This window comes from Gallus gallus, chromosome 3 (genome assembly GCF_016699485.2).
Source record: "Gallus gallus isolate bGalGal1 chromosome 3, bGalGal1.mat.broiler.GRCg7b, whole genome shotgun sequence".
Taxonomy (NCBI): domain Eukaryota; kingdom Metazoa; phylum Chordata; class Aves; order Galliformes; family Phasianidae; genus Gallus; species Gallus gallus.
Genome location: NC_052534.1, coordinates 71068017 through 71080832, shown reverse-complemented (window position 1 = coordinate 71080832; position 12816 = coordinate 71068017). Strand labels below are relative to the sequence as shown.

At 54.9% G+C, this 12816-nt stretch overlaps 1 protein-coding gene across 1 annotated transcript; it reads left to right on the top strand.

The window, feature by feature from the left end:
- The first annotated feature begins 250 nt into the window (after nt 1-250).
- Nucleotides 251-6745, top strand: PRDM13 (PR/SET domain 13). The gene is made up of 4 exons (XM_040698299.2): nt 251-439; nt 2016-2147; nt 2228-2348; nt 4686-6745. The coding sequence occupies exons 1-4, from the start codon at nt 299-301 to the stop codon at nt 6143-6145; spliced, it is 1854 nt and encodes a 617-aa protein (XP_040554233.1). The 5' UTR covers nt 251-298; the 3' UTR covers nt 6146-6745.
- The last annotated feature ends 6071 nt before the right edge of the window (nt 6746-12816 follow it).

The following is a 12816-nucleotide window of genomic DNA, read 5'->3' as shown; positions in this document are numbered from 1 at the left end:
CCCGGCCCATTGTTCGCCGCCCATTCACAGCGCCTGATTATGCGGGAGGGTGAGGGAACGGCTCCATGTGACCCTCGCGGATGGGACCCGCAGCTGCTCGAGGAGCCGACTCTCTCACCGCGGCCCCGCAGCACCCGCCCGCCGCGGGGTCCCCCTCCTGCGCCCATTGAAAAGCCGCCCCGCACGCGCGGCCGCGTCACTCTGCGGGCGGAGATACGCCGCGCTCGTCCTCCTCGGCCCCGGCCCCGCCGCCCCGTTAAGTGCTCGGGGTCCCCAGCGCTCGGCCCCACAGGCAGCGATGCACGCGAGCCGGGCTCCGGCCATCAGCGTGAGCGCCGAGAGCTGCATCCCCGCCGGGCTGCGCCTGGGGCCCGTGCCGGGCGTCTTCAAACTGGGCAAGTACCTGTCCGACCGCCGGGAGCCGGGACCCAAGAAAAAGGTATTTCCCTCCCGTCTGCCGCACCGCCGGACCTCGCTTTGAGCTCAACCTGGGAGAAGAAGTTGCTTACCCCTCTTTAGAGCATCCCTTGCCGCTCCGATGCCCGCCACGGCCGGACAGCCTTACCCTTTACCCCTTCTCCCTTCTCCCTTTCCCCTTCCCCCTCGCCCCTTCCCCCTTACCTCTTACCCTTTACCCCTTACCCCTCACCCGGCTTCCGAGCCGCTCGGTGCCCGCCCCGTCCCGCAGAGCTGCGCTCTCCGGAGCCTACGGCGCACGTCCGGGAGCGGGGGAGCTCCAGGGCCCAGAAGCAGCGCTCAGAACCGCCCGGTGCGGGCCCCGGACTCAGACCTGCGGGGGATGCTCGTCCCACGCGGAAGGTCTGCGGGGCTGTGGGTGCGGGCGGACAGCCCAGACCGCCTTCCACCCCCTGCGCGTTCCGCTCGGGCTTTTAATGCCCTTTAATTGTTTTTAAACGCTCTGCCAGCCCGCTCAAATTTATTTCTCATCTGGCTCCCTCGGTTCGTCGCTTTAGAGTGCTTTGTTCCGATGACTTTTATTGCACGGTCATTCGGCGGATGGGCACTTTATTTTCCCATTGTACGGGTAAGCAGGTTATGAAGGATGGCTCTGCCGGGACCTCGGCGCTGCGCAGCACCCGCTCCCCTCTCCCTGTGCCCCCTCCCCGTCCCCGTGCGTTGCGCGGTCGCTCTGCGTGGACACAGGGACGGCACAAACCCTAAAAAGAAAGGAAGGAAGGAAGGAAGGAAGGAAGGAAGGAAGGAAGGAAGGAAGGAAGGAAGGAAGGAAGGAAGGAAGGAAGGAAGGAAGGAAGGAGGGAAGGGAGAAAGAGAGAAAGAGAGAAAGAGAGAGAGAGAGAGAAAGAAAGAAAGAAAGAAAGAAAGAAAGAAAGAAAGAAAGAAAGAAAGAAAGAAAGAAAGAAAGAAAGAAAGAAAGAAAAAGAAAGAAAGAAAGAAAGAAAGAAAGAAAGAAAGAAAGAAAGAAAGAAAGAAAGAAAGAAAGAAAGAAAGAAAGGAAGGAAGGAAGGAAGGAAGGAAGGAAGGAAGGAAGGAAGGAAGGAAGGAAGGAAGGAAGGAAGGAAGGAAGGAAGGAAGGAAGGAAGGAAGGAAGGAAGGAAGGAAGGAAGGAAGGAAGGAAGGAAGGAAGGAAGGAAGGAAGGAAGGAAGGAAGGAAGGAAGGAAGAAAAGAAAGGGGAAAAAAAGAGGGAAAAAGAAAAGAAAGAGGAAAAGAAAAAGAAAGGGAAAAAAAAGGGGGGAGTGGGGGAAGGAAAAAGAGGAAAAAAGAAAAAGTATCGAGTATCCGGTATCACCGTACCTGGGGGCATTTAGTGCAATGCTGCTACATGCAGCTGCAGACCAGCGCCAGGCCCGGCTCTGCCATCCCCAGAGCTCGCCCCGGTCCGGTCCCAGAGATTCTCTGGCGCTAAAGAAAAGATCGACGGTGCCCCGGTGGGTAGGAAAGGGAAATCCTAACGTGACCACGGGGCTCGGGGGGCACTTTTGGGTTCTTTCTTCTCCCGCTCGGGGGAAGTGACGGCGGCGACGCTGTGTTCCAGGTGCGGATGGTGAGAGGGGAGTTGGTGGATGAAGCCGGCAGCTCCGCTTTGGAGTGGATAGGGTTAATCCGTGCCGCCCGCAACGCCCAGGAGCAGACCCTGGAGGCCGTCGCGGACCTGCCGGGAGGACAGGTACACCCCGCCCGCCCCGCGCCTCTCCCCTCGCCGCCCCCGCGGCTCGCTGACCGAGTGCCCCTTCTCCCCCCACGCAGATCTTCTACCGGGCGCTGCGCGACGTGCAGCCCGGCGAGGAGCTCACCGTGTGGTACTCCAACCCCTTGGCGCAGTGGTTCGACATCCCGCTCACCGCCACCCCCACGCACGACGAGAAAGGTACGGGACGCGTTGCCGGGCCCCCACGTGCACGGAGGTGGTGGGTGGGTGCGAGGTAACCCCCCCGGAGCAGCATGCCGGCACGGGGACTTCCAACCTCTCCGCACGAACCCCGGTTGCCGATTTCCGAAGGGCGATCCGTGGTAGCGTACGGTGGGGCCCCACCCCTCGGGGCGCTCCGGCAGCGGCACGGTGTAGCATCGCCGGGCGCACCGTGGGGCTGTAGGAAACAGCTCTGCGGTTAAGTGCCGCTGGTGGGGGGTGGAAATATCGCTGTCCCCTCGCGTGTGTCCCGGCCGGAGCCTCGCACACGCGTGTCGGGGTGTAACGCGGGCAGAACCGCGGACAGTGAGAACGTGGATGCATTCGGTGAAGCTCAAACCGGCCCGAAATGGCCCCGAGGACATCGGGAAGGGGAGGACATCGGCCCTGGACCACTCACTTCAGTGTGCAAACCGATTCTCAGCTGGAATTGTACCCCTCACCTTTACGCCGTGAAGAATCAGTGGCAACGCAGTAATGCACGAAATGGGGGGAAAGAAGATGGAAAACTTCAGCGTCCGCCCGCGCCTCGCCCGACGTGACCACGGGCGCTCCGGGACCGCTGGAAAAGGCTCCGGGAAACCGCCTGCCGTCGAACACGCGCGGGAGCCCTCGCATCGCTCCTTGTGCCGAGGCGGTGCCCGGAAAGGCAGCTCCGGCTCTGCACCCCCCACGGACAGCAGCGGGACCGCCCCTCCCCACGCTCCCCATCGCCTTCTCACGTCGGAGCGCCGCTGAGATCCGACCCCACGGCCGCGCCGTTCGCAGCCCGGTGGGTGTGGGTCCGGAATTCGAACGCTGAAGCTCTTATGCTAAGGATGGAAAACCGGGGAAAAAAGAGAAGAAAAGAAATACAACCGAAACACAGAGTGGAAGAAATCGTCGTTTTATTTTTAGTAATTTTGAAACCTGGAACAAACGAAACCCAATCGAATTGATCTTAACGTTATGAGATAGAGACGAATTTCTTCCTTTTTCGATATACTTTTATTATTATTATTATTATTATTATCATTTTTGTTTTTGTCCCCTTCCCTCTCTGGGCTGGGACAGCCGTGCATGCACCACGCCGCCGGGAAGCGCAGAGCCAACAGTGCGAGTCCGGAGCCGGGCCCGGCGCTGTCCGAGCACTGCGCGGCTCCACGCCCGCCCCGACGCCCCCGTCTTGCCCCGGCCCCGGGGGTTGTCCGGTACTCGGCCGCTCGTCGGTCGTTGTGGTGCGTGGAGCCGTGAGGGAGGAGCGGATGGGAGAGAGTGGGGCGGGCAGCAGCTGTGGGAACTTTGGGGATGTTGAAAATGTGTGAGCGGCGTTTGGAGTGGATGGCTCAGAGGGTAAAGGGATGGGGAAACGGGGATGGGTGGTGGAGGGGAATAAGGGAAGGAAATAGAGAGAGAAGGGGAAAGTGAAAGGTTTAGGGAGAGAGGGGGGGGGGGGAACGAACGAAAGAAAGAAAGACAGAGAGACAGAGAGGGACAGAGAGAGAGAGAGACAGAAAGAAAGAAAAAGAAAGAAAAGAAGGAAGGAAGGAAGGGAGGGAGGGAGGGAGGAAGGAAGAGAGGAAGGAAGGAAGGAAGGAAGGAAGGAAGGAAGGAAGGAAGGAAGGAAGGAAGGGAGGGAGGGAGGAAGGAAGAGGAATGAACGAACGAATGAAAGAAAGACAGAAAGAAAGAGACAAAAAGAGAGAAAGAAACGAGAGAGAAAAAAAGGAAGAAAGTAAAGAAGGAAGGAAGAAAGAGAGAAGAAAGAAAGAAAGAAGAAAGGAAGGAAGGAAGAAAGAACGAAAAAAGAAGAACGAAAGGCAGGAAGAAAGGACCCGTATAGAGACGATGAAGACGTCCGCACGGCCGATGCCCCCCGCAGGCAGCGCAGAACGAAGCGGCGCTCCGGGCCGGGCCGGCAGCGAACAGCCGCGGCCACCGGGGTCTCTTCCGCTTGAGAGGAGCCGAAATGTTCGGAGCCGGGGCACAAAGGGCATTGTCCTCTGAAAGGGAACGATTACATATGGCCCATACATATCGGATATTGTTTCGTCGCGTAATGAGGGGCTCACGATCATTAGATTGGCCTTTGTTCGGCGCGGCCGGCTCCCCGCCATACGCCGCCTCTGCTGCGAGCGCCAACAGATGGCCCCCACCCCCGACAGCCGACCCCGGCGGCAGCTGCTCCCCCCCGCGCCCGGCCGGGAGAGCTCCGGGGCGGCATCGCGCAGCGCCGCGGGGTGGGAGCGGAACGGGAGCGGGACGGGAGCGGGGCCGCGGGCCGCGGGCTGACGGCGCTGCGCTTTCCCTCCGCAGGGGAGGAGCGCTACATCTGCTGGTACTGCTGGAGGACCTTCAAGTACCCCAACAGCCTCAAGGCCCACGTCCACTTCCACTGCGCGCTGAGCCACGGGCGGCCCTTCCTGCACTCCGAGCACGGCCGCCCCGCCGCCGCCGCCTTCGGCCTCGCCTCGAGGGCGGCCGGCCCGCCGCCGCCGGGCTGCGGCCCGCGGGACGCCGTCAAACGAGAGGCCGCCGCCGCCTCCCCTCCTCCGGTCAAGCCCCGACGTGCGGCGGGCAAGGAGGAGCAGGAGCGCGCCCTGGACATGAGCGTGGGCGCCGGCCGCGGCCCGGGCGCGCTGCTGGGGCCGGCGGGCGGCAACGGGCTGGCGCTGTGCCCGGGGGCGCGCTCCGCGTTCCGCCCCGCCGGGCCGCTGCGGGAGGAGGCGCGGGCGGCCGCGGGTTTCCCCAAGCTGCTGGGGGGGCTGAAGGCGGGCCGCGCCGCCGCCGAGCCGCCGCCCAAGTGCGGGGCGCTGCCGGCGGAGACCGCACCCCCGACGGCGGCCGCCGCCGCCGCCGCCGCGGCCGCCGCGGCGGGGCTGGCGTGCGGCGGGGGGCTGCGGGCCTTCCCGCTGCTGTCGCCGCTGGAAGAGGCGTCGGCCTTCCGACCCCTGGAGCGCGGGCTGCCCGGCGCCGCGCTGCCGCCCGGCCGCTACCCGCCGCTGCCCGGCGGCGCTCTGGAGCGGTTCGCTCTGCCGCCCTTCGAGGGGCTGAAGGCGTACGCGGGGGAGTGCGGACTGCCCGTGATGCCGCTCACCGTGTACGGCGGGGAGCTGCTGTACGGCGCCGCGCCCTACTACCCGCTGAAGCTGCACCTGGGCGGGCTGCTCAAGTACCCCGAGGCCGTGCCGTACTTCGGCGGGCCGGCCGCCGGGCTGCACGCCGCGGAGCTGGGCTCGCTGGCCGGAATCGACCGCGAGATCGCCATGCACACGCAGCAGCTCTCCGAGCTGGCGGCCGAGAAGGGGCGCGGACGGCTGGAGGCGCTGCCCGCGGGAGCGGCGGGGGCGGCGGGCGGCAAGGCCAAGGCCGGGCACCTGTGCCTGTACTGCGGCAAGCTGTACTCCCGCAAGTACGGGCTGAAGATCCACATGCGGACTCACACCGGCTACAAGCCGCTCAAGTGCAAGGTGTGCCTGCGGCCCTTCGGGGACCCCAGCAACCTCAACAAGCACATCCGCCTGCACGCCGAGGGCAACACGCCCTACCGCTGCGAGTACTGCGGCAAGGTGCTGGTGCGGCGCCGCGACCTGGAGCGGCACGTCAAGTCCCGGCACCCGGGGCAGGGCCTCGGCAAGGCGGCCGAGGAGCGCAGTGACTCTGGCTACGCGCCCGCCGAGCGCGACCAAAAGACTGACAACGAGAGCGACGTGGACGTCTGCTTCACCGACGACCAGAGCGAGCCCGAGAGCGGCGGCAGTACCCGGCAGCAATAGCGCCGACAGCCCCCGGAGCCGCGGGGCGGGGCCGAGCCCCGGCTCCCGGTGCGGCCCCGGCGCGCGGCCCGAGCGCCGCGCACCGCCCCTCGCCGCCGTACCGCCGCGCGGAGGAAATTGTGCCTTTGGGGAACGGCTCTTCTCCGCGTCCTCTCCTCCCGCGGGTGCCGGAGGCGGGAGCCGCCGTGCCGGCTCTGCAGCGCCGCTGTGGGCTCCGCCGCCGTGCTCGGGTCCCGACGGAGCGGCACCGCTGTGATTGCGGCGGGCGAATACCGACGGCTGCTCGGGGGGAAAAAAAACAGCAAAGGCGAAAGCTAGGGAGAGAAAAGACAGCGAAAAGCCCCACTCGCAGTACCGGAGAGGTCCGTACGTAGCAGGTGCACCGTCCGATCGAGTGGCAATTATTTATAACAGATAATATTTGCGGAACACATGTAAAATAAATATCGAGAAGCATGAATCTAAAGCACGCGCTATATCATTTCAAAGGAAATACACTCTCTGTTTGGTAGAATACAACTGTGCTGTATGTTTGTTTTCTAACGAATGATGTACAGTGGATGCAGTATTTCGGTTCTGGTTCCGGTTTGTCACGCCAGTATTTTTATTTCTTTTTTTTCTTTCTTCTTTTTTTTTTTTTTTTAAATAAAGTTGCAGGCGAAGTACTGTCGGTGCTGTCAGTGAGGTCTCCGCGTAATGCCCCGAGGGGGCGGCTCGGCTGAACCCCCGAACGCAGCGCCTTTGGGTCGGGCGTTGCACAATTGGCCGTGAATGCTTTCTCCGAGTATTTTCGTTCTCTCACCCGGGAAAACAAAAGAGCAAACCTACTCGATTCACTCTTCTCTATGCCCACGGCTCGAATATATATGTATGTGTATACACACACACACACACATATATATATGTAGATATATATGTATACACACACACATATATATACACACACACATGTATATACACATATGTATGTATGTGTATATATATATGTGTGTGTATATATATATGTGTGTATATATATATATGTGTGTGTATAGTATCTATGTATATGTGCGCAGATGCTAAAGGCTCCGTGCCATCAGTTTGCTTTGCCCATTAGTGACCTGTGAAACCTGCAAAAAGCCCCTTAGAACCGCTGTTGGTATGATCGGCCGAGGGAACGTCACCTTGTGCCTCCCTTGGGTGGGAATCCGGCCAGGCACACAGCTGAAATTGTCGGGAAATCTCCGTTCTCTGTAACTCCTGCAGTCCCGCTGCCTCCGGGCAGCTGACGAACCTCCGCGACCCATTCGGACATCTTAAGTCCGTGAGTTCCTGGCGTCGGGCCCTATTTCGGCCCAGGCTGAGGTGATGGCAAACAGGAATTGCTCCCAGCGGGTGAGGGAATCCCAGCTTGCAGACGGACCCCCCCCGCTCTGCTCGCAGAGAGCTAAACATGCCCAATAGCAATAGGAAATGAAAAACTCACATGCCGGGTTTGGGTTCCGTGTAGAGGTTTTAGACAGAAAAGCTGTAGGATTTAGGATTGTTTTTGTTCGTTTGTTTGGGCTGGGAATCCACCTACTGGATATGTACCCACCGGGGCGCCGGACCGACGCTCTGCCCCGAGCACTCCGGGCAGCGCAGCGTCCCGACACCGCCACCGCCACCGCCACCGCCCCGGGCGGCCGAGCTCCGGGTCCCGCTATGGCACCGACGGCGGCATCCGCTCTCGGGCGGCCCGGGCTGCGTGTGGGTGTGTGTCCGCTGTGCCCCGACGGGAGCACCCCGCCGCGGTCACGCGTCACGCTCGCCGTGACGTCACACCGGTGACATCAGAGCGGCGGCTGCCCACGCTGCGAACAGGATCCGTCCAGCAAAAAAATCGGTGCGGTCCGCGAGCTCAGGCACCGGAGTGGAGATGCAGATCGGGGGCATCTTCCAATAGGGAGAAAAGAATTCTCCACGTTCACGGGAAAAAGAGAGAGCTTTCTGAGTGAGAAATAAACGCTATTTTGATCCAATCGTTTTCTTCTTTATCACGTCTAGGCGGGAAGAACGACGGTGAGGCTGGAGAAAAATCCTCCTTTAAGTATCACTGATTGAATATCGCTCATTTGTCTGCTCAAGGGCCGCGGAGATTAAATGTGGGGCTTCCGTGTTTTGTTTTTCAATGGGAGAACTCAGAGTACAATAGAACAAAGAACAACGCAACGCTCCGTTCTTCGAGTGAACCATAGAACATTATGTGCTTGTTGGATGATGTGAGCAAGGAGGGGGGCACACACCGGGATGGCATTCAGACATAAATAGAAACGAACCTAAATGCTTTAGAAAACAGCGTTTCAGTGCTCCCCAAAATCATTTAAGATTTGTTGAACTCTTTGACATACGGGTGGCAAAGTACAAGTGACAGAAGAGGTGGATGTAGTCTGCTGTACCGCAGATGAGTTCAGGTGTGGGGCTGGCAGCTGGTGCAGCTCTCAGGGAGGACTCGGTCGCTTCTGAGCAAGGCAGCAGCTTGGCACACATAGAGGGATGTGTTTTCAAAGCCTTTTGCAGTAAGCCCATGTCTAAATTCACCTGCACACAGGTGATCTGATCAGAAAGCTCTGAGCCTTATGCTGCTGCAGGTACGAAGACGTGAGTGCCTTTAAGGGTGTCTTTCCAAGGATGCAGCTCTGAAGCGGCCAAGAAACAAAACATAGGCTCAGAAAAGCCTCTAAGTTGATTTATACACATAAATGCTGGCCACATTTCCATGGAACTGCTTTCTGTTTTAACTGGAAGTTGAGCGCTTGGAAATGTGCTTTGAACCAGCTGCATTATCTCTAGGCTCTATTTCCAGTATTAAGTAGAGTCTTCAAGTCCGCCCCTGATGGACTGAGCAGAAAGCTTTGGGTTCAGACTGCCTTTGTGACAGGGAGACGTGGGGAAGGGAGAAAATCTGTGCTTGGCTTTAAGTCAGGGAACGGGGAAGCTCAGGGATTGTTTGTGATCTTCTTGTTTTCCTCCAAACTGCCTGAAAAGAATGATCTTAAGCTTGGCTGAGAGCAGTTACCTCCCGAATTATCACCTGGAGGTAAAGAGCAGCATGTCAAGGCCGGGTTCAAGCTTGCTGGGGTTCATTGGACCATAGCAGATAAAATCTGGGAGCAGCAAAATGCTTTCAGGTATATTCAAAGTCAGTCCAATGAGGAATGATTCCCTACAGCATGTCGGATGCTATAACCTTGTATTTTACAGGAAACAGGAGGTGGAAGATTCTTAGCAACTGAAAAACACAGTAGGAGAAATGGTTACAGGATCTGAGGTGTGTATTCAGCCACGTTTAGCGCTGATATTATGAAATATTATGGAACGCTGAGCAAAGTTCACAAGTTCTTTCCGTAGACCTGCACCTGAACATGTTATTTTTTATGTTTCATGTTTCACATATACATATATTCATCTTCCTTGTTCTACAACACACTGTTCTATTTCCAGGGCAATGGCAGGGCTCGGATCTGTATTCTTTTTTAGAAACTAAGGACTGCTTGCCCCCGATTTGGAACCAGGTGATTTGAAGTCCCGTTCTGAAATGGGGAAAATGTGAACTTGAAAAACCACATCAACAAATTATGGTTGGTTCCGTGTTCTAAGAAGTAATTGATAGCTTCTTTTTTCTCCTCCCCCTCTGCCCTTCAGTTTGCATCTCTTTAGGCTGACTGCAAACAAATAAACAGTTTCCAGAGGAAAGCATTGAGAAGGAAGGGCAGAGGCAGAGTTGGGGAAGAGATGCTGTTCTGCACCCCTCACACAGCTGTGTGAGGTGTAAAACCTGCTGGGGAGGCTCACGTTGAAGCGTATCTTTGCTTCTTGTAGTGTGAGTGATGTGCTTTAGCTCTAGTCAGGAAACTGAAGTACAAGAATTGCATTTCAGCTTTGAGCCCTGCAGATTTCTGCTCTAAACTATGCAGCAGCTGACAAAGGAAAACAAAGCAAGCCAAAACAAGGCAAAACAAAACAAGCAAACAAAAAAAGGCAGCGTGTTTTTGAGTATATTGACTGAAAAGCCAAAGAGCTTTTGCTGCTTCAGGATTCTCAGAGGTACTTCCCCTGCCAGCTACTGCGCAGGGCTAAAGAACCCTTCTAAGGATGCCCATTTGCAGCTAAGCAGCAAGTTAAGGTTGTGGCCAAATTGCTCTGCAATGATGATGGCTGGTCTACAGACTGTGCTTTTTTTTGTGCGTGTCCATACAGTAGAATTAAGCAAAACAGACATTTCTGGTGGTGAGAAAGGACACGGGGGACAACCTTCTGCCTGTGTTGAGATCTGAGACAGGATTGAGGCTGGGGCTCGTGGCTCCCCATGGCCCACAGTGGGAGATGCTGTGGGGTCACAGCCTATGCAGAAATCTACTTCAGCTCTGCACAGGGCAGAATTCATCACATCAGTGCACTGATGTGTTGTGGGCTGTTTTGCTTTCCTTCTTTTCTGTTTTTAAAACAGAATCTCAATCTGACATCCCTGTGGTCTGTATTGTTGACAGTCAAGTAGTTAAGAAAGATGTCTTCTGGACAAAGCAGAACCATTTTTCAGTATTGCAGTGTGAGAAACTTAAGAAACTGTAAAGAAGTTTGTCACATTAAGTGATTTCAGTATTTCCATAACAGATTGCTTGTTAAAGCCAAATGAGACAGCTTAGCTGCTGGAGAATTTGAATGAAAGCTAAGTGACTGAATGAATAAATTGAAACAATTGAATAAGTGTTAAGTGGGGGAAATAAGGCATTTATGCTTGTTTTTTCAGGGCAGCCTGTACTAACTTTAGAATATTTGTCATGATTGCCCAAAAACTCAGGAGTGAGATAAAAGCACTTAGAAGTTCAGTAATATTGCCTTTATTTGGGGCAACAAATCGGAAGATCACTTCTTGTTCATCACTTTTTGCATCACTTTTGTTCCTGAATTAAAGGTATGTGAAGTAACATCTCATGCTTTTGTCATAGCTAATAAAAAAATAACCTATTGTCAAGATATATTTATATAAGCAGTGGAAAAATATGATTAACAAATTAAAAAAAAAATCCTGCACAACATGCAGAGAACTTTTTTGCCTCAATTAACAAATAAAAAGTTTATCCTAGATTTGAAGGACTTATGTATAAAACATTACCCTTATATGTGGTTATGTGCATCCCTTCCACATAGGTCTGTCTGATTTACCACCCATCAGAGGAGGCCTTCCTGCTGCTTGTGCTCAAGCCCTGTGTTTTGGAAGTAAATGAATCTTAAGCAAGTGCAGAAAGTAGCAGTGAATGAGGACCTGCATTTCGAAGGGTTCCTGAAATGGTTCATTTGGAATGTTTGCTAGGTTAAAGTCAAGCTAGGAATTTGTAAAAGCAGAAATACATGTCACTGATTAAAATGTATTATGTAAGTAAAGGATCCTTCTTATGCTTTTAAAATGCCTTCCCCTTTTACGCAGCAGATGGTGCTAGATTGTGAATATGTGTCAATTTGATTTATCTATAGTTTGAAGAATGCACGGTGAAAGACATGGCATGTACAATGTTCAAATAGACTATGTAGCAAAGTGATCTTTATAAACTCATCTGTTTTGGCACAGTCTTCTGTGGTGTGCATGCTTTGCCTGATGTCTCCTCTGCACTGTTCCAACAGTCAGATTTGCTTCTGTCTGCAGTGCTTCTGAAAGATGCCAAAACTAACGAGGAGCTGAGCAGCACAATTATAGTTAGTTCCAAAGCGTATCTTTTGTCTAAAGAATATGGGTAGCAGAGACAGAGGTAATAGGAATTTACACAAATTTCACATATCTTTTGTGGTAGACTCTCCGTCTACAGCATACCTAGAGCATCATGATTTTCCTGCTCCAAGTCTGTGTGTCAACAGCATTGGAGGTAGTTTTGGCATGTAGAACCATGCTACCGCAAGAGCAAGCCAGAGTCCAGCTGCCTATAAATCCCTTCTACTCCTCTGGCATGTGACAGGACCCTGTGTGCAATGGCTATGGAGTGAATTTGCTGCTCATATCCTGGCCATATGATGCTGTTCCAAGAAAAATAAGTATTTGAGCATTCATTGGGGAACGTCTGATCAGACCTGTGATCACTCTTCCTCTCAGTAGATCTCTGGGCTCACCTGAAGCATCCACTTGCAGTCTTGCACTTAAACTTGCTGGAGATAGAAGAGCTGCAAATGTGGCCACCCATGCAAAACAAAGCAGAGGTTGTCACGTAGCTTCTAACATTATGCTGCCTTTGTGCTGTCCTGCCCACATCCACAATGAGACGTTGTTGGAGTTCGGTCAGCTCTCGTTACGTCAACTACATCTCAGCATAACTGAGCCTGCTGGCTGAGTTCTTACTCAAGGAGCTCCATGCCCGACTCTTGAGGGATTGATTACAATGGACATTTGGTGTGTAACTTTTCTGGACTTTTTTGAAAATTCTGGATGTGATAATTTGCAAAATAGGCCGATTTGACACTCGATTGTAATAACCCTCCTTAAAGTCTGTTAGCTTAGATCCCTGGAGTTTTTAGGGAAGCACTGACCAAGAGAGATGTGAAGCTCATTTGCCTCATCCAAGACCTACAGAGTGAAGGAGGCAGTGTCACTCCAGCCTTTCCAGAGGCTCTTTCTGGAATGGGAAAAGACCCTTTTGGGGTCCTTAGGTCCAACAGAGGAAAAG

What these genes read in the sequence shown, in the direction of transcription:
- PRDM13 (XM_040698299.2), top strand. Translation starts at nt 299, where the DNA reads ATGCACGCGAGCCGGGCTCCGGCCATCAGCGTGAGCGCCGAGAGCTGC. An exon ending in AGCCGGGACCCAAGAAAAAG is followed by an intron (nt 440 to 2,015) that starts GTATTTCCCTCC and finishes GCTGTGTTCCAG; the next exon opens with GTGCGGATGGTGAGAGGGGA. An exon ending in CGGACCTGCCGGGAGGACAG is followed by an intron (nt 2,148 to 2,227) that starts GTACACCCCGCC and finishes CCCCCCACGCAG; the next exon opens with ATCTTCTACCGGGCGCTGCG.